Genomic DNA, 26743 nt, shown 5'->3' on the forward strand with positions numbered 1-26743 from the left:
TCCTCTGGCGTTCTTCTTCGCTTCGCGACTTCGCCACACTTTCGAGTGAAATTAATAATAGAAATTTAACCTATAAAAATCAATAATTCATATTTTTCTCAATTTTACTGTAATTTCTCTCAATATTTATGCATTTATGTTATTTTTTCTGTAACTTTTATTGTTTTTTCGCTGTAATTTGTGTATAATTGTCAAGGACTCAAATTTTTCGAATTTTTTGAATTTTTTCGCTAAAAAAATCAAATTTTCGACTGTTAATGATTGAGGATTAGAAGAAATTCTGAAAAATCATTAAAAATGTTCACATTTTCGATGAAAAATTGAAAAAGTGTTAAAAAAGGTTCTTTTTTAAAGCCATGTCTTGACAAGTATGACATTTATTCGATTTTTCTCAATTTTGCTGTAATTTCTCTAGATATTCATGTATTTATGTGATTTTCATGTAATCTTCATAGTTTTTTTCGCTGTAATTGGAATTGTACCATTTAAAAAACTTCATTTATTGTTTCTAGTTAATAGTTTTTTTTTCAAATTTGGTTGCTTCCTTCAATTTTCTTATCTGAAAAACTAACAGTTCTTTTTTGCAATTTCTGTTGCAAAAATTGATTTTCTGCTTAGATATTTTGATTTTTTCAATGGGTTGTGAAGAATATTTTCGGAAACTCGTTTTTTCAAGTTTCCAAATCTATAAATGCAGTAAAAAGTAAAAATTCTGTAAATTTCGATTCCGCACAAATTTCTTTGATAATTAGAAATATATTTGAATTTTCGGAAACTTTGTAATCAAAGTTTTTCCGAAAAAATTTCTCGGGAATCGTAATTTTGAAAAACAAATTCTTTAAAAAATTTATCAAATGTTCCAGACGTACGCTTCAATGAAACAATTCAAGTGCGAAGTGTGTCATAGAACCTTTTCGGAGATGTACAGTAAGTCAAATAATAAATATTATTCATTATGGACCTATTCTGAACGTAGCAAAAAAGCAAAACACTTTTTTTGCTTCTTTTGCTACCTTGTGAATATAGGTCCATTACAAACGATTAAAATTCTTTTAGGATTAAAACTACACGCCGTTACTCACTCAAACGAAAGACCATTTAAATGTGAAATTTGTGGAAAACCATTCAAAACCAAAATCTGCTTGAGACAACACAGAGAAGTCCACGAAAATGTGTCTTTCGAGTGTTCGGTCTGTAAAATAAATATTCGGTGAGAATTACGAAAATTGTGTTTTTTTTCACGAATACAAACTTTTTCAGCCAAAGAAAAAATCTGTGGAAACATATGAAGAATGTCCATGATCTTGTAGGCAATCAACTGGACACAGCTATGGAAAAATCAATAAATAAGAAAGCTGCTAAAGTGGAGAATGGTGAAACAGAAAAGGAACCAAGACCACAACTCCATAACTTTTTTCCTATGTCGGCTTCGGATTCAGAAGAACCATTGTCAAAAATCGCAAAAATTGAAAATTCAACCGATCATTCATTGAAAACTAGTTGCTATTCAAACCGTCTGGATGCGCTGAAACAGGAATTAATTAAATACGAAAATCAGTTGAAACTGATTCAAGAGACACCAGAATCAACGCCTCTGGAGGATCAGAATCGGTCTCCGTCAGCAGAAGTATCCACGTCGAAGGATGTTATGGGAAATCATGAGCCTCAGCTGTCCGCTAGCCAAGAATTCCAAGCTGCGCACTTCCAGAATACAAATGACGTTTTCCCGAAGGAGTCGGTGCTAGTAGTTCAACAAAAAACTGTACGTTTTAGCGGCTCCGGGAGACGTTTTCCCGTTTTTCAGTGATTGCTTGACTTTTTCAGATAATTAATTGTTTGAAAAGTAAAAAGGAACATATTTGGCAATTTTGAGAAACAGAATAAGTTTTTTTTCGTAGAAATAGCGGGTTTTGTCATTTTTTGAACCTTTAAATTTGTTGGTTGTATGGCTGGTTCTATGAGGAAAAAAGTTTTGTTGGTTTTCTGGACAAAATTTCTGTCACCTTTATCAAAATTACCAAAAATATTCCTTTTTATTTCTCAAACAATTAATTATCAGAAAAAGTCAAGTTATCACTGAAGAAAACGAAGAAATTGAGGCTGTGGAGCTCATGGCTTTGGAATATCCCGGAACCGTTGTAGCCTGGTCATCAATCAAATTAATATAGACATGCTTCAGAATCAATCTCTGTCAGCAATGCATCCTATTCACAAAGCAAGATCCATGTCTCAGAATGCTGTGGGAAGTCATGAGTCGCTGCTTCCACAACAGAGATTTTTTGAAGCTAGTCCAGCAACGCACTTTCAGAATTCAAACGGCACTTTGCCGATGCCGACGATGCCAGTAGTTCAACAACAAACTGTAAGTTTTTTGTCAGGATTCCCTCTAGCCTGTCCATCAATCAAATTAATATAGACGTGCTCTCTTTTCAGCCACCAAACTTCGATGAGGACTCCCGTCAGATCTCCCATCAAATTATGCGAGTCGCTGCCAACTCAACGAAAGATCGTCAAGACTGTTTCAGACAACTGTTGTTTGCAACGGTGTTTGCATTTGAGAGCTCTCCGACCTGCACCAACGTTGAAGAATTCTTCCGGATGATGGGCGAACGATACGCGAAGAAGTGATCGTTAATTGTCCAATTATTGATTTCCCACCCAGCTAACCGATAAAAGTTAATAATTCATATTTTTCTCAATTTTGATGTAATTTTTCTAGATATTTATTAATTTATTTTATTTTCCATTTATTTGAGCAGTTTCATAGTTTCTTTCGCTGTACCATGAATATTAAAAACCGCTTATCGACAATATTTGTAATAATTTTTTTTCAAATTTGGTTGTTGCTTCCTTCAATTTTCTTATCTGAATTTGCCATTTCAGTTGCAAAAATTCAATTTCTCCCCAAATTTTGTTGTCGACTAACATTTTTAGGCTAAAAATAGGATTTCGTCATTTTTAAAGCCAAAAAAACGAATTCCTTAGTCAGAAATCTGATTTTTCAAGGCAGAAAATCGATTTTGATCTCAGATTTTCAGTTTTTCTTGTAAAAACCGACAGCATAAACTTCGAAGCATAAATTGGATATTTTTTGAATCAAATTTCTGATTTTTTGTGAAAATTCGGAATGGAAAAACGATTTTTGGGTTTAAAAATGTAAAAAAATCAGGCTATTCAATGGAAAGTTCTCTTTTTCAGGTCAAAAATCTCTATTCGGCAATTTTCAGTCTAAAAATGCAAAAAAGTGAATGTTTTGAATTTTGTTTTGAAAAATGTCAAATTTTCGACTATCATTCAGAATTAGAAGAAATTCTGAAAAATAGTCAAAAATGGTCACATTTTCGATGAAAAACTGAAAAATTTCGAAAAATAAGAGTCTTTTTTGCAGCCGAGCCTTGATAACTATGCATAAAATTATTTTTCAGATGTTCCAGATGAACGGTTCGGTAATAAAGTGCGAAGTGTGTCATAAAACTTTTCCGGATATTAGCAGTAAGTCAAAAATGAATATTACTATTTAAATACAAAAGATTTAAATTCTTTTAGGATTAAAACTACACGCCATTACTCACTCAAACGAAAGGCCATTTAAATGTGAAATTTGTGGAAAATCATTCAAAACCAAAGTCAGCTTGAAACAACATATAGCAGTTCATGAAAATGTGTCTTTCGAGTGTTCGGTTTGTAATAAAACTATTCGGTAAGTTAATAAAAGTTGATGTTTTTCACGAATAAATACTTTTTTCAGCCAAAGAAATAATCTGTATAAACACATGAAGAATGTCCATGATCTTGTAGGCAATCAACTGGACACAGCTATGGAAAAATCAATAAATAAGAAAGCTTCTGAAGTGGAAATTATTTGGGTTGAAAATCCACAACCACAACTCCATAATAATTTATCTATCATACGGATGTTGGCTATGGATTCGGAAGGGCCATTGTCGAAAATCGCTAAAATTGAGAATTGTTCTCAACCAATCAAGCGTGTGGGTTTGAATGATTCTCAACCATTTTCAACGCTTCTGGATGCAATTAAACTGGAAGAGTACGAGAATCAATTGGTTCAAGAGGCATCAGAATCAACGCTTCTGGAGGATCAGAATCTATTTCCGGCAGCAGAAGTATCCACGTCGAAGTCTGTTATGGGAAACCATGAGTCACAGATTCCACAACAGGAATTCTCTGAAGCTAGTCAAAAATTCCAAGCTACGCACTTCCAAAATCCTCAGCCATCCAATTTCGATGAGGACTCTCGTCAGATCTCCCATCAAATTATGCGAGTCGCTGTCAACTCAACGAAAGATCGTCAAGACTGTTTCAGACAACTGTTGTTTGCAACGGTGTTTGCATTTGAGAGCTCTCCGACCTGCACCAACGTTGAAGAATTCTTCCGAATGATGGGCGAACGATACGCGAAGAAGTGATCGTTAATTGTTCAATTATTGATTTCCCACCCAGCTAACCGATAAAAAGAAATAATTCATATTTTTCTCAATTTTGATGTAATTTTTCTAGATATTTATTAATTAATGTTATTTTCCAGTAACTTAAGATGTACCATAATAAAATCTTTGCATATCAAGCATGTTTGTGATAGTTTCTTTTCAAATATGATGGCTTCCTTCAATTTTATTATCTAAATTGTTTGAAAAAATCAGATTTATTACGAACCGCTTTAAACCAAAAGTTGAATTTTTTGAGAAAAGTGTTTTTAAAACTTAACATTCAAGCAAAATGGGAATATATAAAATTTTGAGCACTTTTACTCTGAATTTTGTCCAAAATCAGTTACTACCAATGCAGCCGCGCTCTATTGACAAGCATGGTACACTTTTTGCGTCTCGGTGAACTTTTGAACATTAGAATTAATTTTTCAACGTTGAATGTTCACCACGGTATGCACAGAAGTTCGAAAATTCACCGAGACGCAAATAGTGTACCATTCTTGTCCATAGAGCGCGGCTGCATAGGTTGTCCTAGACTCTACGTGAAATTGACTTTTTGTACAGTGAGAGACGCATCCCAACATTTCGCACAACCTCTTAAAACAATTATTTTTTCAGTTGTACAAAATGAACGCTTCAATTAAAAAAATCGAGTGCGAGGTGTGTCATAAAACCTTTCCGAATATGTACAGTAAGTCGGATGCGTATTGTTTTATACGATTAACACTATTTCAGGATTAAATGAACACGCCGTTGTTCACTCAGTGGAGATACCATTTGAGTGTGAGATTTGTGGCAATCTATTCAAATCCAATTCCACCTTAAGACAACACATGATAGTCCATACGGGAACTGCAACTTTCGAGTGTTCGGTTTGTAAAAATTATATTCGGTTAGTTAAACGAAAATTGAATGTTTTGCAAGTACACAAACTTTTTCAGCCGTAGAAAAAATCTGAAGTATCATATGGAGCATGTCCATGGTCTTGTAGGCAATCAACTGGAAATAGCTATCGAAAAATCAATAAATAAGAAAGCTGCTGAAGTGGAACATTGTGAAACAGAAAAGGAACCAAGACCACAGCTCCAGAACTTTTTTCTATGTCGGCTACGTATTCGGAAGAGCCATTGGTAAAAAACGTGAAAATTGAGGATCATTTTCAACCATTTTCAACGCTTCTGGATGCAATTAAACTGGAAGAGTACGAGAATCAATTGGTTACACCAGAATCAACGTCTCTGAAGGATCAGAATCGATCAGAAGTATCCACGTCGAAGTCTGTTATGGGAAACCATGAATTTCAGATTCCACAACAGGAATCTTTTGATGCTAGTCAAAAATTCCAAGCAACGCCCTTCCAGAATACAAATGACATTCTCCCGAAGGATTCGGTGCTAGTTGTTCAACAACAGACGGTAGGTACTCAGGGGTGCGCGACGTAAGGTCGCGTAAACGCGCTCCATCTCACAACGGTTGGCACGGTGCCCCTTCGAAGTTAGTCAAAAAACAGCGTATTGCCGATAGGGCCGGTGCCAGTAGTTCAATAATATAATGTTAATCGTATAAAATCACAGCAGTGCGAGGTATAAGATCCGCAACGAACAGAATTTTTGAATTTTTTCAATATTGCGTTGCGAGCGCGTCACAGTTTATATTGAAACAGGTATGTGCCTGGGTGGCGTTGAGCGCCTCGCATTTCTTCAAAGTGTGATGAAAAAACTCGAAAACGCGAAAAGAGAGAGTGTGTAAAAATGAGAGACGATATCTGGTCATTTTCGCGCTGATTGGCTGATTGAAAGGGGCGGAGTCTCTCGGTGAACGCTGATTGGTCGCTTGAGATTAAGCATGAGCAATATTCGCATTTTTGCCGTGGCCGAAGCGGAAACTAGTCCCCCTCGCCAGACATCGTCTCTCGATTCTACACACTCTCTCTTTTCGCGTTTTCGCACACTTTTGATTTTCTCAGCGCCCAAAGCGCCTCTATAGGCACATCCCTGTATTGAAAGATACAGTACTGGCCAGAGTTGCATGGAAGTGATAATTTCTTACACGGAACTCGGAAGTCGGAAGTCGGAATTAGATTTTTTCCCAAATATTCAAAAACTCCAAGAGAAAAGATTATAAAATTGGCGAAAATCAGTGGAAAATTAGGTTTTGGATGAAGAAAAGCCAAATTTCTCGCCTTTTAGACCATTTTTCCAAGTATTTATGTCATATGTACTTTTCGTAAATTCCACAGTTATGAAATGACGTCTGTCGGAAGTTGGAATTCCATGCAACTCTGGTACTGGGCATAAAGAATGCGACACTTGCAGTTTTCAGTTGAAAATGGTCAACTTTGTGAGTGTGAGACGACCTCCCTGATAGTCTCACAGTATTGATTGTTTATGGACTGTACAGATCACAAATAGAGCTCCATTTTTGTAGTTGACTACTTTTTTGTACGGGCACAACCTAAGAAGTTATCAATCGTCAAAGTAATTTCTCGCAATTTTTGCCGTTTTTCAGTGCTAAAAGAAGAGATTTTTGAGCTGTATACATTGACTGCCTGTAACTTCTTAGGATGTGTCCGTACAAAAAAGTTGTCAACTACAAAAATGTAGCTCTATTTGTGATCTGTATAGTCCATAAAAATCAATATTGTGAGACTATCAGGGAGGCCGTCTCACACTCACAAAGGTGACCATTTTCAACTAAAATCAGTACTGTATTCCAGATAAACGTGAAAATCTTTGTACGGCGGAGCGCGCACTGCTGTTTTCTCTTCTTTTTACACAGTTTCTCAATAAATGTCTGCTTATTTACAGAAATCTCATTCCGTCCGTCGACCCCCTTTGCTCTCGGACCATATGGATCTCAATCCTCCTATTCATCCAACTTCTAAACGAAAAGAATGTATGATATGTGGAGATATTCCTGTTGGTTACAATTATGGAGTGCTCACATGCGAAGGGTGCAAGGTAAGGAAATGTTTTATATCAATATATATCCCAAACCTTTAATTTCCAGATATTCTTTCAACGTTACTACCATAGACATGCTGAACTGAAATGCCGAATGCATAGTACATGTTTCTCGAAAAAAATGGACAAAAACTCACGCAGATATTGTCAGAGTTGTAGAATGACCAAGTGTTTGGCACAGGGGATGAAATGTGAGAATCTCTATTTTTTATTTAAAAAAAAACTTAATATCAAACTTTTTTGTAGGCAATCAACTAATAGCTGAAAAGGACAAAGCTTCTGGAGTGAAAAATCTACTTCAGAATATTTTTTCAATCAAACGGATGTCGGCTACGAATTCGGAAGAGCTATTGGTAAACAATGTGAAAATTGAGGATCATTCTCAACCATTTTCAACGCTTTTGGATGCAATTAAACTGGAAGAGTACGAGAATCAATTGATTCAAGAGACATCAGAATCAACGCTTCTGGAGGATCAGAATCGATTTCCGGCAGCAGAAGTATCCACGTCGAAGTCTGTTATGGGAAACCGTGAATTTCAGATTCCACAACAAGAATCCTTCGAAGTTAGTCAGGAATTCCAAGTTACGCACTTCCAGAATCCAAATGACATTTTCCCGAATGAGTCGGTAGTTCAACAACAGACGGTAGGTACACAGGGGTGCGCGACGCAAGGTCGCTTAAACGCGCTCCGTTTCACAACGGTTAGCATGGTGCTAAAAACAGACTTGGCTGAGTGCCAAGTTTAAGTTTAGCGTGTGTTATCTTGCAATGAAAAACGCGACGCACACGCAACGCGGCTGGCGCGGTAAATTCAAAACGTTTCGTTGCGGACCTTACGTCTCGCATCCCTGTGTAGGTATCAATCTAATAAATATAAGCCGAGCATTTTTGTTACAACTGCGCCCCACCGCAAACGAGAGAGTATCGACGGGAGACGCGGGGCAAATTTTTGCGCTGACATGGAGTTTCACAGTTTTTGACTCATTTTCGCTCTTTTTCAGAAGTTTTTGAAAATAATTATTATTAAAGGAGGACTGAAGTCATATTTTTTTATTTCAGATTCTGATACTTCAGAAAATTCGGAGCAACTTTCATCATTGGAGCATATGCTAAAAATCGCTTTAAACACCCTAAATTCACGTTTTCCCGGCTCAAGAGGAGCCTATGTGGAAGAGTTTTCCCACGCGAATTTTTGCCCCCGTGTAGTCCTCTCGGACAAAACTGTTTCTTTTTATTTCTCGATTTTTTGTTTTCTTGCTTTTTTCAACACAATTTTGTGTTTTTTTTCAATTTATACCGTAAAAAAAGAAGAAAAACACGAAATTTTGCTGAAAAAGCAAGAAAACGAGAAATCGAGAAATAAAAAGAAACAGTTTTGTCCGAGAGGACTACACGGGGGCAAAAATTCGCGTGGGAAAACTCTTCCACATAGGCTCCTTTTGAGCCGGGAAAACGTGAATTTAGGGTGTTTAAAGCGATTTTTAGCATATGCTCCAATGATGAAAGTTGCTCCGAATTTTCTGAAGTATCAGAATCTGAAATAAAAAAAAGTATGACTTCAGTCCTCCTTTAAATATGGAAAAATGCGAAAACAGGAGAAAACTATGAAAACTCTGCGTCTCTCGCCCACACTCTCTCGTTTGCGGTGGGGCGCAGTTGTAAGAGGGGTGGGCTGCTAATATAGAAGTGCTCTATTTTCAGCCACCAAACTTCGATGAGGACTCTCGTCAGATCTCCCATCAAATAATGCGAGTCGCTGCCAACTCAACGAAAGATCGTCAAGACTGTTTCAGACAACTGTTGTTCGCAACGGTGTTTGCATTTGAGAGCTCTCCGACATGCACCAACGTTGAAGAATTCTTCCGAATGATGGGCGATCGATACGCAAGGAAATGATCGTTAATTGTCCAATTATTGATTTCCTTCTCTCCATATTCAGTAAAAACCGTTATTTCTCAAAATCCAATAGAAAATACATCATTTTAAATTTCTGACGCTTATTTCATATCTGCAAGTAAACTGTCTAGCTACGTTGTCCAGCACTGTCTTCATGGATTGGTAAAAATGTGGTTTCCATACTTGCAGATTTACGGCCCGTCCCGGCTTCAAAAAAGTACCTATTTTTTACCAAATTTTTTGAAATTTTTTGAAATTTTACATTAAAATGTTCAATTTTTTGATGCATAACTATCGTTTGATTAAATTCTGAAGTATAGTCAAAAAATCGACATTTTTGGGAAAAAATTCAAAAAAATACAAATTTTCGTTCAAAATTTCAGTTCAAATTTTTCAGCCAGGATCTCAAAGTCTATAAACCGATTTCAGCCGATCTTCAGTCCGTGAACTTTCATTATAACGCGGGAAAAAAGAACAATGTAAATATGCAAAAATATTTGAAAAAAGCGATTGTTTCAATGTAAAAAGTGGGAAAAAACGCAGAAGAGAATAAAATAAGTTAGAATTTATGTCTTCTCTAGCAGCAAGTTCTCAGGATCCCTAGTGGTCAAGTAAATGGGATACTGTTATCATCGAGTTGTTCGTTCATATCACCCGTGGGAACGAATTCCGCTTCTTGAAAATGACCCGTCATTTGATCATCAAAGTTCATTGGCTCCTCCTCTATCATGTCTCCAGCAATAATATTCACATTGAATTGTTGAGAGATAACATGAAGAAGACGTTGCTCATCCTTCTCGTAGAGCAGTCTGAATAACTTGTCGAACGTGTCATCAATGTGTGTGTCGTTGTACTGTTTCTGAGCGATTCGCCACATTGCTTCGTATCTCTGATTGCCACGAACATATCCAGTGACTAGCTAAAACACGAAAGAAATATAAAAGACTATTTCAGCTCATTTTTTAAAAACAAATTGAATTCCTTATTATTGAAAATTAGCAGAAAAAGTCAAGAGTTTCATTTTTGTAGTTGTCAACTTTTTAATAGCTCCGCCCACTTTTGAGATATGCGCCTTTGAAGATAGATAGCTATAGAATGGATTGAGCACAGAAGCTAGCGTGTTTAAAGGCGCATATCTCAAAAGGGGGCGGAGCTATCAAAAAGTTGTAAACTACAAAAATGAAGGTCTAGATTTTATCTACAAGATCAAAAAATTGAAAAACAGAAAAAATGAAAATTAGAAAAAAATTGCCCCAAGCGGGATCGAACCCTGGTACCCATTCTCATAGTGGTGCACCTTGACCAAGAGCTTCTCGGCCAAATTTTTACTAAAAATGTGGTTTCCGACATGGAAAATTAGGTTTTGATTAGTTTTCAACGTCAGAAATGGAATTTTCCGAGAATTTTGATGTAAAAATCACATTTTGGCGTTGAAAATGACTAATTTACGAGTTTCTAACTTTAAAGGCGCATATCTCAAAAGTGGGCGGAGCTTTCGAAAAGTTGGAAACTACAAAAATGATCTACTAGTTTTGATCTATATACAAATGCGAATTCGAAGAATTTGATCAAAACCGGAAACCCTGGACGGGACCTCAAAGTCAGAACCGATTTCAGCCGTTTTCAATCGATCTTATCATCCCTACAGGATTTTAAAGAAGCATATCTCAAAAGTGGGCGGAGCTATCAAAAAGTTGCTAACTGTAAAAATGATCTACTAGTTTTGATCTACAAATTGAACACAATTTAAATAAAATCGATTGGAAAATGAGATAGTGACGGGATCTCAAAGTGCAAAAATGGAGATTTTAGGTAACTATTGGATTTTTTTTAAATTTACCGTTGGTTTCTCAAGGAAATGCGATGGCGTTGGAATTGGTGAAGCCTCTATAACTTCACTCTGCTCAATGACAATTTCTCCATCCACCATCATCTCATCCTCCTCGACCAAAACTTCCTCAACATGAGGCTCCATCACATCTTGAAGTCGTGTCCGGTGTCTCAAGTTGTAAATCCACTCAGGGTTGATATGGACACCATGCAACTCAAAAATATTCTTGACCACTTCAGCGGGTGTCATCGATTTCGACAGTTGTTGGATATCTTCACGGATTGGCTCCTCGAGCTCATTATACCAGTCTTGAATGCTGGACAGCGGTAGTGGCGGGTCTCCATGTTCCGTATAGTTGTACATGATCAACGCGTGTCCACACTGTCGTCCGTTTCGTTCGACATAGACAACTTTTTTTCGGAGACGAGGACACCGAGGTAGTGTCGCCATGTAGGTGTGGAGTTGGTAGCCAGTAGGCTCACTGACCGTCCGTTGAACGCGGAGTTGGCCGTGATTATTCAGTTTTAGTGGGGTCTTTGCAGTTTTTGGACGCATTGTAGTAGTGATATCTGAAGGATATCGAAATTTGAAAAAAAACATTTGAAAATGTGGTTTATATTGCTTAAATTCGGTTTTTCAAAAATCCCAATTTCTTCAATACATATCATGAGTATAGTCATTAGAACCGTCTTGTTTTGCTGATTCTAAAACAAATTTTATTTTTGCACAAGCTCCAAAACTCGCTGAGTTACATAAGTTTTTATGTTTTTGTGGTGACACCCAAATTTTTTGAAATTTTTGAAATTTTTCACATGTTAGGCATGATTATACTTTTCTGAACCGCCTGAACACGCTAATTTCGAAAATGTAAGTTTCATCAGTTTTGGACAAAATCTGACAAAGTTATAACAGAAAATGTGAATTTTTGTGAAAGAAAAAATCGTTTGTGAGAAAATATGTCATAACTTTGTCAGTTTTTATCCAAAACGTTTGAACAAAAGATATTAGAATTCAGCGAGTCTAGACGGTTCGAATAAGTATAATCATGACCCTATTCGGTGAAAGTTGGGTCCCACCACGAAAACTACAGTAATCCGTGATTTTCGTGTCGGGACCCAATTTCAGCCGAACCTATGCATGATTATACTCATTTGAAGCGTCTTGACGTGTTGAATCGAAAAATATTGATTTCAAACGAATTGGAGCTGTTCTGAGCGAGTTATGCGGATTTGAAGGTCACTTACTTGAATTGAAATTCGAGCTCTCAGACCATGGCGCAAGTTTGTCTGCTGTCAATAAACGGCAGTTTACTTCTTCCCCATTGACGAAAAACGCAAACATTCCTCTCGTTGAAATGGGCGGCGGGAGGTTGGGCACTTTGTTGTTGAGGCATCCCAGGCTTGCTCTGAAAATTGAAATTTTTGAATAATTCCAAATTTTTTCAATATATATCATGAGTATAATCATTAGAACCGTCTTGTTTTGCTGCTTTTGAAAATATTTTTATTTTCGTTCAAGCTCCAACACTCGCTAAGTTACATAAGCTTTTAGGTTTTCGTGGTGAGACCCAAATTTTCAAATTTTTTTGAATTTCTCAAAAGTATGGCATGATTATACTTTTCTGAACCGCCTAAACACGCTGATTTCAAAAATGTAAATATTATCAGTTTTGGACAAAATCTGACAGAGTTATAACAGAACATGTGAATGTAAAAAAAAGTGGATTTTCGAAAATTTTCGGAAAAAAATATTGAAAAAAGTTCTATTCGTTCCATATTCCCTTTCAAACTTCAAAACTAGACTTACACAATATTCGGCTCATTAACCAGATACTGAATTTGTCGATTACGATCATTCCAGAATACCGTGTCAATAATTTCAAGGTAATAAGTACCATCAACGGTTTGTTGTGGTGACAAGTTGAATGGCGACACACGATCTGCTTCCTGAACCAGAATGTCGTCCGTTGGATCATTAGCATCGAATTGCGCGGCACTTCTCAACATCTTCTTTGGCAAGGGCTTGTACAAGCCAGCGTTGAGTTTCACAATGTCTCCAGAAGAGTTATAGTCGTAGAGAATCAGAGCGTGACTGATCACCATTTTGGATTCAGTTTCCATCAGATAGTAAATCTGGAAATAACCAAATAACTATCACACATCGCTATCACTATCACTAACCTTTTTTCTCAATCTTGGGTTCCTTGGATTCATAGAGTACAAGTGGACCAGATGGAATGGGCAATCTTTGTAATCTCCGTCTTTCATCTGAAACAACATTTTTAATTAGATAATGATCTGATTTCCCTTCAAGTACAATACCATGAATATCGAAGTATCCGGATCGACAATAACTCCCATCTTCCGGACTTTGGTACGGTAGCACGTCGGATTCTCCTCAGTACCACTGTGAGACCATGGGGAGAAATCGTCTTTAGTGATATCATGTGGGACGATAGCGGTTCCGGCGACGAAGAAAGCGTAGGCACGTGCGTTGGTGACTATTGGTGGATGAGTTGGCTTGGTTTGGTTGAGAACTCCGCGCTCTTCACTGGAAAATTGTTAATTGAGATGAAAATTTGCATAATTGAAATTTCTCGAAAACTTGAAATCCTACACTCAAACAAATTTTATATCTGAATTCAATTTGTTTCAAGCTTTCAGAAAAGTACCTAAAAACCTAGATTTCCTTCACTTTGGGTCCCACCACGAACCTCCCGGGTTACTGTAGCTTTCGTGGTGAGACCCCAAATCGCTCGGAATATAGGCTGATCTAACTTTTTCAGTTTTTGAGTATTCACTATAATTTTTGCAGATTCATATTTAGCTAACTGAGACGTTTCAGAAAAGTACCCACAAGCCATTGTTTGAAGCATTTCGGGTCCCACCACGAAAACTACAGTAACCAGACACGTTAATCGTGTTGAAACCCAAATCGCTTCAAACCATGGCAGGATTATACTTTTCTGAACCGTCTCGACTAGCTGAAAATGAATGTGCAAAAATTACGCTGAATACTCAAAAACTGAAAAAGTTAGAGCTGATTTTATTTTTGGAAAATTTTCGAAAATTTTCGAAATTCTCTAACTTTTTCAGTTCTCGAGTATTTACTAAAAATTTTTACAGATTCATATTGAGCTAGTTGAAACGGTTCAGAAAAGTACCCACAAGCCTATGTAGGGTCCCACCACAAAAACTACAGTAACCCGACTCGTAAATCGTGTCGAGACCCGATTCGCTTCAAACCATGGCTTGTGGGTACTTTTCTAAACCGTCTCAACAAGCTGAATTCGAAAATCATTATGAAATCTCGAATAATTCTATCCACGGGAATGCGGTGCAAGTTTCTCGCTGTAGTTCCATCTTAAAGCGAAACATTTGTCTTGAAACAGCAAATCCGTATTTTTCGAGAATTTCACGATAATTTTTAAATTCAACTCGTTGAGACGGTTTAGAAAAGCACCCACAAGCCTATATTCCGAGCGATTCGGGTCTCGCCACGAAAACTACAGTAACCCGGGAGGTTCGTGGCGGGACCTAAAGTGAACGGAATCTAGGCTTGTGGGTACTTTTCTAAAAGCTTGAAACGAGGTGAATTTAGAAATAAAAAGTATTTGAGTGTAGAATCTCAGGTTTTCGAAAAATTTCGAAAATTGAATTTTTCGACTTTTTGAAAGAGAACTCACACATGATTTGAATTGCAGATCCATTCCAAGACATGTTCCGTAGAAGTCACCATCTTCTTATGGCGGACAGTCAAATATACATGACCAGTTGACAACTCACGGACCAGATCGTAGTACGCTTCTGGTTTCTCTGAATTGTCGATTGGATCGTCCTGCTCCTGGAACTCTGCGTCATAGCCGTTTTGCAGCATGTCAGGATACTGTAGTTGTTCTTCCACTTGGGACTCCATCATATCTTTTGACATTATCATGTCATCCTCGTCAGCGACAAGTTCGTCATATGATTCTTGGCTACTAATCATGATCGACGCCTCCTTTTTATGAGTAATTGGGGGATGAATCAGTTGCGGTTCATCTTCATATGAAGCCTGTCTACTAATCATGTGCGCCTCCATTTTTGGGTATCTGGTTGAGTGGCCGGGCTTATTCTCTGGCGATGTAATGAGTTCCGGAAGAGGTCCGACGGTCAAGAACTCATAAATGTAGCAAACATTTCCAAGAAGACGAGACGCGTTTTGTTGGATGTACAGCACCTGAAAATGGGGAATTAGATCGACTAGAAATAGGTTCCTGAACAATTTAAAAACGCGTGGCCTAGAAATTCAAGTTTTGGATTCCTAGGCCACTAAATGAAAATGAAAAGGTTTTAACATACTTGCCAAGACCCGGGTTATTGGCGCCAAAATTCAAATTTTTCGAAAAATGTTGGAATTTTTTTTTCGAAATTTTGTAAAAATTCTGAAAATGATAAAAACTACATTCTGAAAAAAATCAATCAAGAAATCAATGTGTTTAGGCGGTTAAGAAAAGTATAATCATGGCTAACTTGTGAGAAATGTCAAAAATTTCAAAAAAATTGGGTCTCACCACAAAAACATAAAAGTTAATGTAACTCGGCAATTTTTGGAGCTTGTACAAAAATAAATATATTTTTAGAATCAGCAAAACAAAACGGTTCTAATGATTATACTCATGAGCCTTGACAAGTATGAATTTTATGACTTTCTTACCCTCTTTCTGACTCTGTTGCATCTCGCCAACGTCGTCATTGTCTCAAACAGAGTCGTGTCAGTTGTCTCTTTCTGATCCCGTACCAAGGTGAAAGTTCCATCCGACTCAGAGTACAGTGGTCGTTTTGTTGATCGAACTCTAGATGGTCTTGACACATCGTCGCGTTCGTTTTCTGAAAAAAATTCGTTTTAATTTATATATATATATATAGTACCCTCAAAAGGTTATCAAGATACGAGCTTTGGCCTTTTTCAGTCGAAAACGTCCAACTTTGAGATTGTGTCATGGTAATACTTATTGTACCATCAAGTGCTCAGGTATTTTTGGGCAAGGGTGGGGCAACGAAACTTTCGATTGGGCCATGTGGCCCGTGAATAGAGCACAATGCCCACAAAAAGGGCCACATGGCCCAGTGGGCACTAGTTGGGCACAGGTTGGGCCACAGGTTGAGAGATAGGAAATACTTGGTGGATGTGGGCACAGGTTGGGCGCATGGTGAGGCAGGATGGGCACAGCATGGGCACGGAGTGGGCACAGGTTGAGAAATCGCGCTCTACTGCGCACTCTGTTTTTTCGCCACGATTTTTCTTATTTATTTCGTTTCTTTTTCAATTTTATCGTCCTTTTATATAATTCTACTTATTTCGCACAGAAGATGAAACAAATCTAAACTCGACTGAACAGGTAAGACAGTATTTTTTATTTGTTTTTGTTTACTTTTGGTGAAATTTCAGCTGAACAAAAAATGATTTCAACAACAGAAGAATCATCACCAACGCTCTCCAGCTGCTCATTTTCTTCTATCTTTAATTTTTTGCATTTACTCTGAATTTTTTGTTGTAATTTGTATATTTGTAGTTTTCAAAATTATTTCCTGTTTGACCAATTTCAGCTTATATTATCCTATTACTTTCCATAATTATCGAAATAATTGTTTTGTGTTTGAATTTGACAAATAAATAGTAGAAAAGTACAAAAATGTGTAATCTTGTTAATTATTGTGATTAATGGGAAAGATAAAAGGGAGCTGAATGCTGCGCGTTGAACCGAATTTCGGCACTTTGCCCACGAAATGGGCCATGTGGCCCAGAATATGGGCATGATGGCCCGCGTAGGGCGGGCCATGTGGCCCATTTGGTGGGCCACATGGCCCAAAAATACCTGAGTGGATTTTTAATGGATCATACAGATCAAAATTAGAGCTCCATTTTTGTAGTTGACAACTTTTTTGTACGGACACTCCCTAGAGAGTTACATATCGACAAAGTAATTTCTCCCTCAAATCGACTGTTTTCAGTGCAAAATAGTGTGATTTTTGAGCTGTCGTCTTAAAATGGCCATAACTCTCTAGGGAATGTCCGTACAAAAAAGATGTCAACTATAAAAATGGAGCTCAAGGTCTGATCTGTATGATCCATTAAAAATCTACTTAATGGGACAATAATTATAACCATGACGCAATCTCAAAGTTGGGCATTTTTAACTGAAAAAACCAAAACTTAATATACTTTTCAGCGGTACAGTATATAAATTATCATAATTTGTAAAGACTTACGAGATGCGGTTGTCCACGGTGACAATCCGTCCGCCGCATGATGAAGCTGATTGGTAACGTATTGAGATGATACAAAGTAGACAAATACCCCGACATCTTCAATAAGGGGCGGCAGATCTGGACGGGATTGGTTGAGATTTCGTACTTGATTGAACAAGTCTTGGTTGTTGTACATATAGTCCAACAGAAGCTCCTTGTTATGTGCCCAACCCAATTTTCCAGCTCTCAATTTCAGGTAGACACCACCGCGCATTCCTTCGTAAGTGTCTTCTTCGAACTGTAATAATAATAATTTTTTTGAAAATCAACTTTTCAAAAACTCAGATTTTCTGTTATATCTCTGCCAGATTTTGTCCAAAACTAATAAAACTTAATTTTTTGAAATCAGCAGGTTGTGGCGGTTCAGAAAAGTATAATCATGCCATACTTTTGAAAAATTTAAAAAAAGTTGGGTCTCACCACGAAAACACTAGAACTACCGTAGCTCAGTCAGGTCACATGCAAATATCATGAATTTTTTATTTTCGAAATCAGCGTGATTAGGCGGTTCAGAAAAGTATAATCATGCCATACTTTTGAAAAATTCAAAAAAATTCAAAAATTTGGGTCTCACCACGAAAACACTGGGACTACCGTAGCTCAACCAGGAGGCATGTAAATATTATGAATTTACTATTTTCGGAATCAGCGTGATTAGGCGGTTCAGAAAAGTATAATCATGCCATACTTTTGAAAATTTTGAAAATTTTTGAAAATTCGGGTCTTACCACGAAAACATAAAAACTTATGTAACTCAGCGAGTTTTGGAGCATGTGCAAATATAATTATATTTTCAAAATCAGCAAAACAAGACGGTTCTAATGATTATACTCATGATATATATTGAAAAAAATACGAATTTTTTCAAAATTATGATTTTACGCGATTTTAACCGAATTTTTAACCGAAAAACTAACCGGTGACTCTGTATCTGGTTCCATTGCGTTATCTACATTATCCATTGCAGCTGTTCGTAGACGATTATTTCCGTGAGGAAGACTGATCGGAACCGGGGCGATTCCTTCACGAACGTAATCGTAGATGATGAGGACATTTCCAACAATCGCGTTGTCTCGGGTCAAGTAGAAAATCTGGAAAAATTTTCTCAAGTAGTACGTCACCCTGCGCCTGCGACATTTCGCCACTAGCCATTTCGCAACTGCGACGTTTCGCAACTTTGCATATTTGGGTCAGTTGAAAATGTTTAGTGTACCGAAGAGTCTGGGAACATATTTGAAAACAATGAAAAAGAAGAAAAAGTTGTCTGACCCATTTTCTGACAAAACTAGGTTAAACTGTGATGGTTGCGAAACGTCATAGTTGCGAAATGTCGCAGTTGTGAATTGTCGCGGAGCCTTCTAAATGACCATTGGGATTACTGACGCTTTAGCAGTGCAAATTCTTACTGTAGCTTAAAGGCGCATAACAAAAAAAAGTTTACATCCAGCATACAAAAATTAGCCTTCTGAATTCAGTTTGGGAGCAAAAAATTTCGAAAATTTCCCTAATTCCTCCAAAAAGTTAGTTTTTTTTTAGTGAAAACAATTTCAAAATTTTTTTTTCGAAATTTTTGAAAATTAGACATTTTTATCGAGTTCGGATTATTCTACTGCTAAATAGTAAAAATGGAATATAAAAATCAAAAAACGGACAGAAAATCCAAAATTCGGGTTTCTATGCCACCAAGTGGTTTTCTAGGCCACCACTTCAAAATTATGTTTTTTGATGACCGGAAATTCTGAAAATGGAAAACCACCACCAAAAAAGCGATCACCGAATGATCACCGAATGGTCCGAGAATGCCAAGTTGGAATTAAATAAATCTAAAACGTATGCGCTGAGCCTGGGGAAAAATCCGACCAAAGTAGAATATCGGCTTCAAAACGAGCCAATAAAACGGGAATTAACAGTTAGAGATCTCGGATTCATACTCAACGAAAAACTTGACTTTAAACTTCACTGGCGCACTGCTATCAAAAAAGCGAATTTTGCGATTTACTCTATATTTAAATCATTCTGCAGCTCCAACGTCAGATTACTCTTACTGCTTTATAAAACTTTTGCAAGACCATTCTTAGAATACGGGACGGTGGTTTCCAACCCAACTGATATGAAAACAGTGAAATCCATAGAAGCGGTGCAAAATAATTTCACTAGAAGAGTAATGTTTAGAGTGGCACGTAAAAGAATTCTTAATACGGACCCAGAGTACCGGAGTGCTGCTGAACGCCTTATTGACTACAACCTTCAAACTCTAAAAGATCGGCGGGAACACTTTGACGTTAAGTTTTTTCCAAAAACTTCTACTGGGTAAAATTGCAATCGACCACAACAATTACTTTAGTTACTCTCCCACAAAAACCAGGCGTGGCCACTCCTACCGATGGAAGAAATCAAAAACCAAAATAGGCAGATTATTTTTTACAAACAGAGTGCTGAATAAAATAGTAAATCAAAAGCTCTAGAAGAAACACGGATTCTGACATTTCTGAACTTGACTTCTGACTTCCCCTCCTCTTTTTATTGTATTTTTTATTTTTTTTGTATTCTATTTTCAATTGATTAACCTTCACGTATCGAGCATGCGTAAATAAATAATAATAATAATAATAATTTCGGAAAAACCCCGAGAAAATCAATAATTTGGGTTTCTAGGCCACCAAAAATTTCTCGGCCACCAAATTATTTTTTCAAATTTTCGGAAATGCGCACAGCAGACTTCTGACGAATTAAAATTCGATTTTGGAGTGATAGGTTCTAGTAGAGAAAACTAGTCTTACCTTCTTTCTCAATCTTTGTTCTCTCGGCAATCGAGCGGTGTACTCTGTCAAATGAAACTCCGCCAGACGTGTCTCGTGTTTAACAATCCTCAATTCCCCATTGAGACGAGCAACCGGATGTCTCCGGACATTCGGTTTGATTTTGAAAGATTTGTTGCAATCATTTGTAGAGCTCCATGGGCGGAGTTCATCAAACGAGATGTCCTTCGCGTTTTTGCATGTTTGTCCGTCGACGTAGAACACGGCACACATCTTTTCAGTGGTTAGCGGAGGTAGACGCGGAGGTTTGGGTAGAAACCATTGTTCTTTGCTAGTTTGGAATCTGAAACGTTTTTCTTTTCTTTTGAAAAAAGCCTAGTTTTCAACTAAAAATTTAAGACGCACTCTCTGACTCGTTCGATCACCCATGTTCACCCGAAAAAAGTTGACCATCTCCGATTGGTCAATCCTTTTGATCAGAGATAGTATAAAGTGTCCTCAGTAAATTGGGGGACTTTTTGGCCAGGTCCGTCACCTGGTTACCTAGAAAAATCAAAAAATCGATATTTTTCGAAAATTTTTCCTGAAGGAGTTAGGAATGAAGTCTCAACAGGAAATTAATGTAGACACTATTTTAAGCATTTTTTGTGTTCAGAACAAAATTCCAGCTCAACACCTTCATAGTGAAAATTTTGAAAATTCATGAAATTTTCGGGTTTTTTTCATGAAATCGTTTTTATCTCGACAGTGACACGAGAAGACAGCGTTTTTTATTTGATATTCGAAATCTACATAAAATTTGGTATCGGAAACATGTTGTCCCTACTTGTAACTCGGGGACCAAAGAACGGTTTTTGAGGGAAGAATGAGAAAAACTTGGATTTTAATTTTCGAGGTCCTCCGGTAAATCATTTTTGATGTTCCAAAACAAAGGTTTTTTGAAATTTTTCATTCAGTCATGTCATTTTATTTTATCCCCAACTCGATTTTCGATCATACCACAAAAATTTTTTCGAAAAAATTGAATTTTTTGAATTTTTGAAATTTTTTCCTGAAATGAATAATTTGAACTGAAATATGAAGGATAACAATATAAAATTAAGAGGATATGATTGAAACATAATTTAGGTTTATGAAAAAACTGATTTCCATCATCGGGTCATCTGCAACGTACGATTTCATGATGAAATTTAGAGAAATGTTCAACTACGGTAGTTGATGCATAGGAACTTTGTACTTGCAACGTTATTTGGCAAAGGACTGTGTTGAAAATGACAGAAAACATAAGAAAACTGCAAAAATTGATCAATATAGCGAGACTTTCGAAAAAAAAATTGAAAAAAAAAACCTTTTCTGACTTCCAAAAAAGATCAGACCATTGAACATGTATGAGTCTCTTTTTTTCAATTTTTTTTTCGAAAGTCTCGCTATATTGATCAATTTTTGCAGTTTTCTTATGTTTTCTGTCATTTTCAACACAGTCCTTTGCCAAATAACGTTGCAAGTACAAAGTTCCTATGCATCAACTACCGTAGTTGAACATTTCTCTAAATTTCATCATGAAATCGTACGTTGCAGATGACCCGATGATGGAAATCAGTTTTTTCATAAACCTAAATTATGTTTCAATCATATCCTCTTAATTTTATATTGTTATCCTTCATATTTCAGTTCAAATTATTCATTTCAGGAAAAAATTTCAAAAATTCAAAAAATTCAATTTTTTCGAAAATTTTTTTGTGGTATGATCGAAAATCGAGTTGGGGATAAAATAAAATGACATGACTGAATGAAAAATTTCAAAAAACCTTTGTTTTGGAACATCAAAAATGATTTACCGGAGGACCTCGAAAATTAAAATCCAAGTTTTTCTCATTCTTCCCTCAAAAACCGTTCTTTGGTCCCCGAGTTACAAGTAGGGACAACATGTTTCCGATACCAAATTTTATGTAGATTTCGAATATCAAATAAAAAACGCTGTCTTCTTGTGTCACTGTCGAGATAAAAACGATTTCATGAAAAAAACCCGAAAATTTCATGAATTTTCAAAATTTTCACTATGAAGGTGTTGAGCTGGAATTTTGTTCTGAACACAAAAAATGCTTAAAATAGTGTCTACATTAATTTCCCGTTAAGATTTCATTCCTAACTCCTTCAGGAAATATTTTCGAAAAATATCGATTTTTTGATTTTTCTAGGTACCCAGGTGACGGACCTGGCCAAAAAGTCCCCCAATTTACTGAGGACACTTTATACTATCTCTGATCAAAAGGATTGACCAATCGGAGATGGTCAACTTTTTTCGGGTGAACATGGGTGATCGAACGAGTCAGAGAGTGCGTCTTAACTTTTTTCAAAAATTAAAAAAAACTGCTCTAACTTTTTCAGTTTTTGCGTATTCAGCAAAATGTTTGCAGATTAATATTCAGCTAACTGAGACGGTTCAGAAAAGTACCAACAAGCCTATGTAGGGTCCCACCACGAAAACTACAGTAACCCGACACGTAAATCGGTTCGAGACCCGAATCGCTTCAAACTATGGCTTGTGGGTACTTTTCTGAACCGTCTCAACTAGCTGAAGATGAATCTCCAAGAATTATAAAGAATAATCAAAACCTGAAAAAGTTCGAAAATTTCGAAAATTTTCGAAAAATTAAAATAGGAAAATAAAACACTGCTCTAACTTTTTGAGTTTTTGAGTATTTAGCAAACATTTTGCACATTCGTATTCAGCTAGTTGTGACGGTTCAGAAAAGTACCCACAAGCCATAGTTTGAAGCGATTCGGGTCTCGACACGATTTACGTGTCGGGTTACTGTAGTTTTCGTGGTAGGACCCTACATAGGCTTGTGGGTACTTTTCTGAACCGTCTCAGTTAGCTGAATATTAATCTGCAAGAATTTAAGAGAATACTCAAGAACTGAAAAAGTTAGAGCAGTGTTTTATTTTTAATTTTTCGAAAATTTTCGAAATTCTCGAACTTTTTCAGGTTTTGATTATTCTTCATAATTTTTGCAGATTCATATTCAGCTAATTAAGACGGTTCAGAAAAGTACCCGCAAGCCTATGTAGGGTCCCACCACGAAAACTACAGTAACCCGACACGTAAATTGTGTTGCCTGTGGGTACTTTTCTGAATCGTCTTAGTTAGGTAAACATGAATCTGTTAACATTTCGGTAAACACTCAAAACCTGAAAAAGTTAGAGCAGTTTTATTTTTTCTATCCCACCACTTACTGTTGAGCGTAATCATCAACATTGATCAACATCTCAATTATTTTTTCTTTTCTCATAAATTCCGTCAAACAACCGTCGAGCACAACTGCGTAGGCAACCCCTTCAGGTGTTATTTCCAGCTCATCCCGAAACACCTTCACAATTCGCTGATTTCGATTTGTCGCATGGGTTACTGTAGGGGGAAGTACTCGGGGAATGTGTGTAGTCAAGTTCACTTGTACCTTGCGTCGATTTTTGGGTCCATCTGGTAGTCTCGGTCGACCTCTTCGTTTTGGTAATCTGAAAATGTGGGAATTGTGGAATTGTGTTGTCATTTACAGGTCCAAAAAAATTAGCGTAAAATTTTGCGCGAAATTCAAAAAATGCATCCAAAAAATTTTTGTGTGAATTTAAATCTTTCCTTTTTTGATAAATTCGATATTTTTTGTATAATTTTGGTTTTTGGTTTAAGAAAGGGTTTTTTGACTGAAAATCGGGATTTTTTGACTGAAAATTACGGTTTTTTGATTAAAAAAGTGTTTTTTCGGGTGAAAGTCTTGGTTTTTTGACGGAAAATCGTATTATTTAGATAAAATCCTAGTTTTTTGCCTAAAATCATGGTTTTTTGCTAAAACTCATAGTTTTTCTACTTAAAAGTTGTGTTTTTTGACTGAAAATCGCGGTTTTGGGTTGAACATTTAACTCCGTATCGTTCGTTCACGTTATAAGCACGCGATTTGGCTGAGCGGAGACTCAATTGGCAGCCTGCCAAGTCGTGTGCAAACGCGCTTTACGGGACTTCCGGTTTCGCGGGGAAAATAATTTGAAAATCACGGTTTTTGGCTGAAAATTGTGGTTTTTTGACGAAAAATCGTGGTTTTTTGCCTGAACATTTAACTCCGTATCGTTCGTTCACGCTATAAGCATGCGATTTGGCTGAGCGGCAACTCAACCTGACAAGTGGTTTGCAAATGCGCCCCAATAGGCTTCCGGTTTCGCGGGAAAATAATTTTTTTTAAATTTAGTAACTTTTATGCCACTCACGGATTCTTTTCCAAATCCGGCGCCTCCTCGTCATCAGATGCATCATCCATTCCACCGTACTCCACTGTACTGTCTCCATCGTATTCGGAACCAAGAACTGGAGGACCATCATTATCATGTGGAATTTCGAATTCCATTGCAACGTCCATGTCTTCATCTCGTGTGATATGAATTTCTTTGGGTTTCTGAGAAAAAAAGTATTTTTATAGGTAGTCTTAAAAATTCCGCAAATTTTTAGCCAAAAACCAATAGATTCCAATAAAAATGGAAGGAGTTCTCGATTTTCAAAAATTTTCGAAAATCGGAAAATTACCGTATCTCGGTCAGATTTTGTCCAATACTGATAAAATTTATATTTTTGAAATCAGCAGTTTGTGGCGGTTCAGAAAAGTATAATCATACCATTCTTTTAAAAATTTTCAAAAATTTCAAAAAATTTGGGTCTCACCACGAAAACACTCGAACTACCGTAGCTCACTCAGGAGGCATGTAAATATCATGAATTTATTATTTACGAAATCAGCGTGGTTAGGCGGTTTAGAAAAGTATAACCATGCCATACTTTTGAAAAATTCAAAAAAAATTCAAAATTTTGGGTCTCACCACGAAAACACTGGGACTACCGTAGCTCAACCAGGAGGCATGTAAATATTATGAATTTACTATTTTCGAAATCAGCGTGATTAGGCGGTTCAGAAAAGTATAATCATGCCATACTTTTGAAAAATTCAAAAAAATTCGAAAATTTGGGTCTCACCACGAAAACACTAGAACTACCGTAGCTCACTCAGGAGGCATGTAAATATCATGGATCTAATATTTTTGAAATCAACGTGATTAGGCGGTTCAGAAAAGTATAACCATGCCATACTTTTGAAAAATTCAAAAAAATTCAAAATTTTGGGTCTCACCACGAAAACACTGGGACTTCCGTAGCTCAACCAGGAGGCATGTAAATATTATGAATTTACTATTTTTAAAATCAGCAGGTTGTGGCGGTTCAGAAAAGTATAATCATGCCATGCTTTGAGAAATTCAAAAAATTTCACAAAAAATTGGGTCTCACCACGAAAACATAAAGACTTATGAAAGTCAGCGAGTTTTGGAGCTTGAGCAAAAATAAATATACTTTTAAAATTAGCAAAACAAGACGGTTCTAATGATTATACTCATGATATATATTGAAAAAATTTGGAATTTTTTTAAAATTAGGATTTTACGCGATTTTAAGCAATTATAAGCGATTTAAACCAAATTTCTAGAGATAGTTAACTTTTAAAAATTCTTACCTGGTCTGGTTTCAATTTTTCCAGGTTCGGTTCCTCTACATCCAGCACGGGCGCTTTTGTTTTCTTTGAAGATGAGGAGTTGGCAGTTTCCATATGTCCCAACTCATAGTCCGCATTATTGTAGAGCACATTTTTGCGTACACTCCGTCGGGGTCTTCCATGAGTGTCTTCTATTGGCGGAGTCTCTTTGGAGGATAAGCTTTTGCGGGGCATTTCCTGGAAATTGGAATTTTGAGTAATTAAGAATTATATAATTAAGAAGAACAGAATAAGATTAGAGGAGAAAAGAGCACAGGAGAGTTGCATGGAAGTGTCCGTATAAAGCATCTGGGCTCCAAAAAAATGTATGTAAAATTTGAGCGAAATTCAAAAAATTCACCCAAATTGTTTAGTTGTGTTGAAAATTGGTAGTCTTTTTTTTGAGAAATTCGATATTTACACGCGATTTGGCTGAGCGGTGACTCAACCTGCCAAGTGGTGTGCAAACGCGCTTCTCTAGACTACCGGTTTTGCGGGAAAATAATTTGAATTCAGACGAAAAAAGTAAAATCGATATTCTCACGATGTTCGGACGGCTGTTCTGTTTACGCGCTATGGAAAGAGAGAGAGTGATGAGAGAGTAGGTCGCAGAGAAATTAGGTCTTGGTCCAGCGGAAGGTCAGAGAGTATGCGCAGGAGAGAGAGAGATAGAGAGAATGACAGTGTGACACTCAAAATGCCAAGAGAATAGACTCTAGATGAGTCACACGGCACCCTATCACTTAATGCGTCAGCGCGACGGGAAAAGCGTCAAAAATCTACTGTGCGCATAACGCGATGAAAATTCTTTACCAAAAAAACTAACTTTTTTGAAATTTTATTGCTAACAGACTGAATTTGGAAGAAAACGGCCGAATGACAATGCGCCTTTAAGCTACAGTAAGAATTTGCACTGCTAAAGCGACAGTAATCATTTGGGTAGGTTGGAGGTGCAGGGTGCCGTGCGCACAATAGCTCACAAAAAA

At 36.9% G+C, this 26743-nt stretch overlaps 4 protein-coding genes across 4 annotated transcripts; 3 read left to right on the forward strand and 1 right to left on the reverse strand.

Moving 5' to 3' along the window:
- Window positions 1–854: 854 nt before the first annotated feature.
- On the forward strand, window positions 855–2628 carry GCK72_007698 (uncharacterized protein; the record flags this gene model as incomplete). The annotated part of the gene is made up of 5 exons (XM_053726382.1): window positions 855–927; window positions 1057–1210; window positions 1261–1762; window positions 2180–2362; window positions 2434–2628. The coding sequence occupies 5 exons, from the start codon at window positions 855–857 to the stop codon at window positions 2626–2628; spliced, it is 1107 nt and encodes a 368-aa protein (XP_053590576.1).
- Window positions 2629–3434: 806 nt separating this feature from the next.
- GCK72_007699 (uncharacterized protein) lies at window positions 3435–4427 on the forward strand (the record flags this gene model as incomplete). Its single annotated transcript, XM_003107109.2, has 3 exons — window positions 3435–3492; window positions 3547–3700; window positions 3749–4427. The coding sequence occupies 3 exons, from the start codon at window positions 3435–3437 to the stop codon at window positions 4425–4427; spliced, it is 891 nt and encodes a 296-aa protein (XP_003107157.2).
- Window positions 4428–5548: 1121 nt separating this feature from the next.
- GCK72_007700 (uncharacterized protein) lies at window positions 5549–9310 on the forward strand (the record flags this gene model as incomplete). The annotated part of the gene is made up of 5 exons (XM_053726383.1): window positions 5549–5863; window positions 7256–7408; window positions 7458–7602; window positions 7658–8058; window positions 9116–9310. The coding sequence occupies 5 exons, from the start codon at window positions 5549–5551 to the stop codon at window positions 9308–9310; spliced, it is 1209 nt and encodes a 402-aa protein (XP_053590577.1).
- A 607-nt stretch (window positions 9311–9917) lies between these two features.
- GCK72_007701 (uncharacterized protein) lies at window positions 9918–25952 on the reverse strand (the record flags this gene model as incomplete). Its single annotated transcript, XM_053726384.1, has 14 exons — window positions 9918–10229; window positions 11151–11710; window positions 12386–12546; window positions 12948–13273; window positions 13322–13408; window positions 13463–13691; window positions 14827–15359; window positions 15837–16009; window positions 17393–17669; window positions 18349–18522; window positions 20212–20533; window positions 23428–23706; window positions 24451–24635; window positions 25740–25952. The coding sequence occupies 14 exons, from the start codon at window positions 25950–25952 to the stop codon at window positions 9918–9920; spliced, it is 3831 nt and encodes a 1276-aa protein (XP_053590578.1).
- Between the last annotated feature and the right edge of the window lie 791 nt (window positions 25953–26743).

The sequence above is a fragment of the Caenorhabditis remanei genome, chromosome II (genome assembly GCF_010183535.1).
Source record: "Caenorhabditis remanei strain PX506 chromosome II, whole genome shotgun sequence".
NCBI classification, from domain to species: Eukaryota; Metazoa; Nematoda; class Chromadorea; order Rhabditida; family Rhabditidae; genus Caenorhabditis; species Caenorhabditis remanei.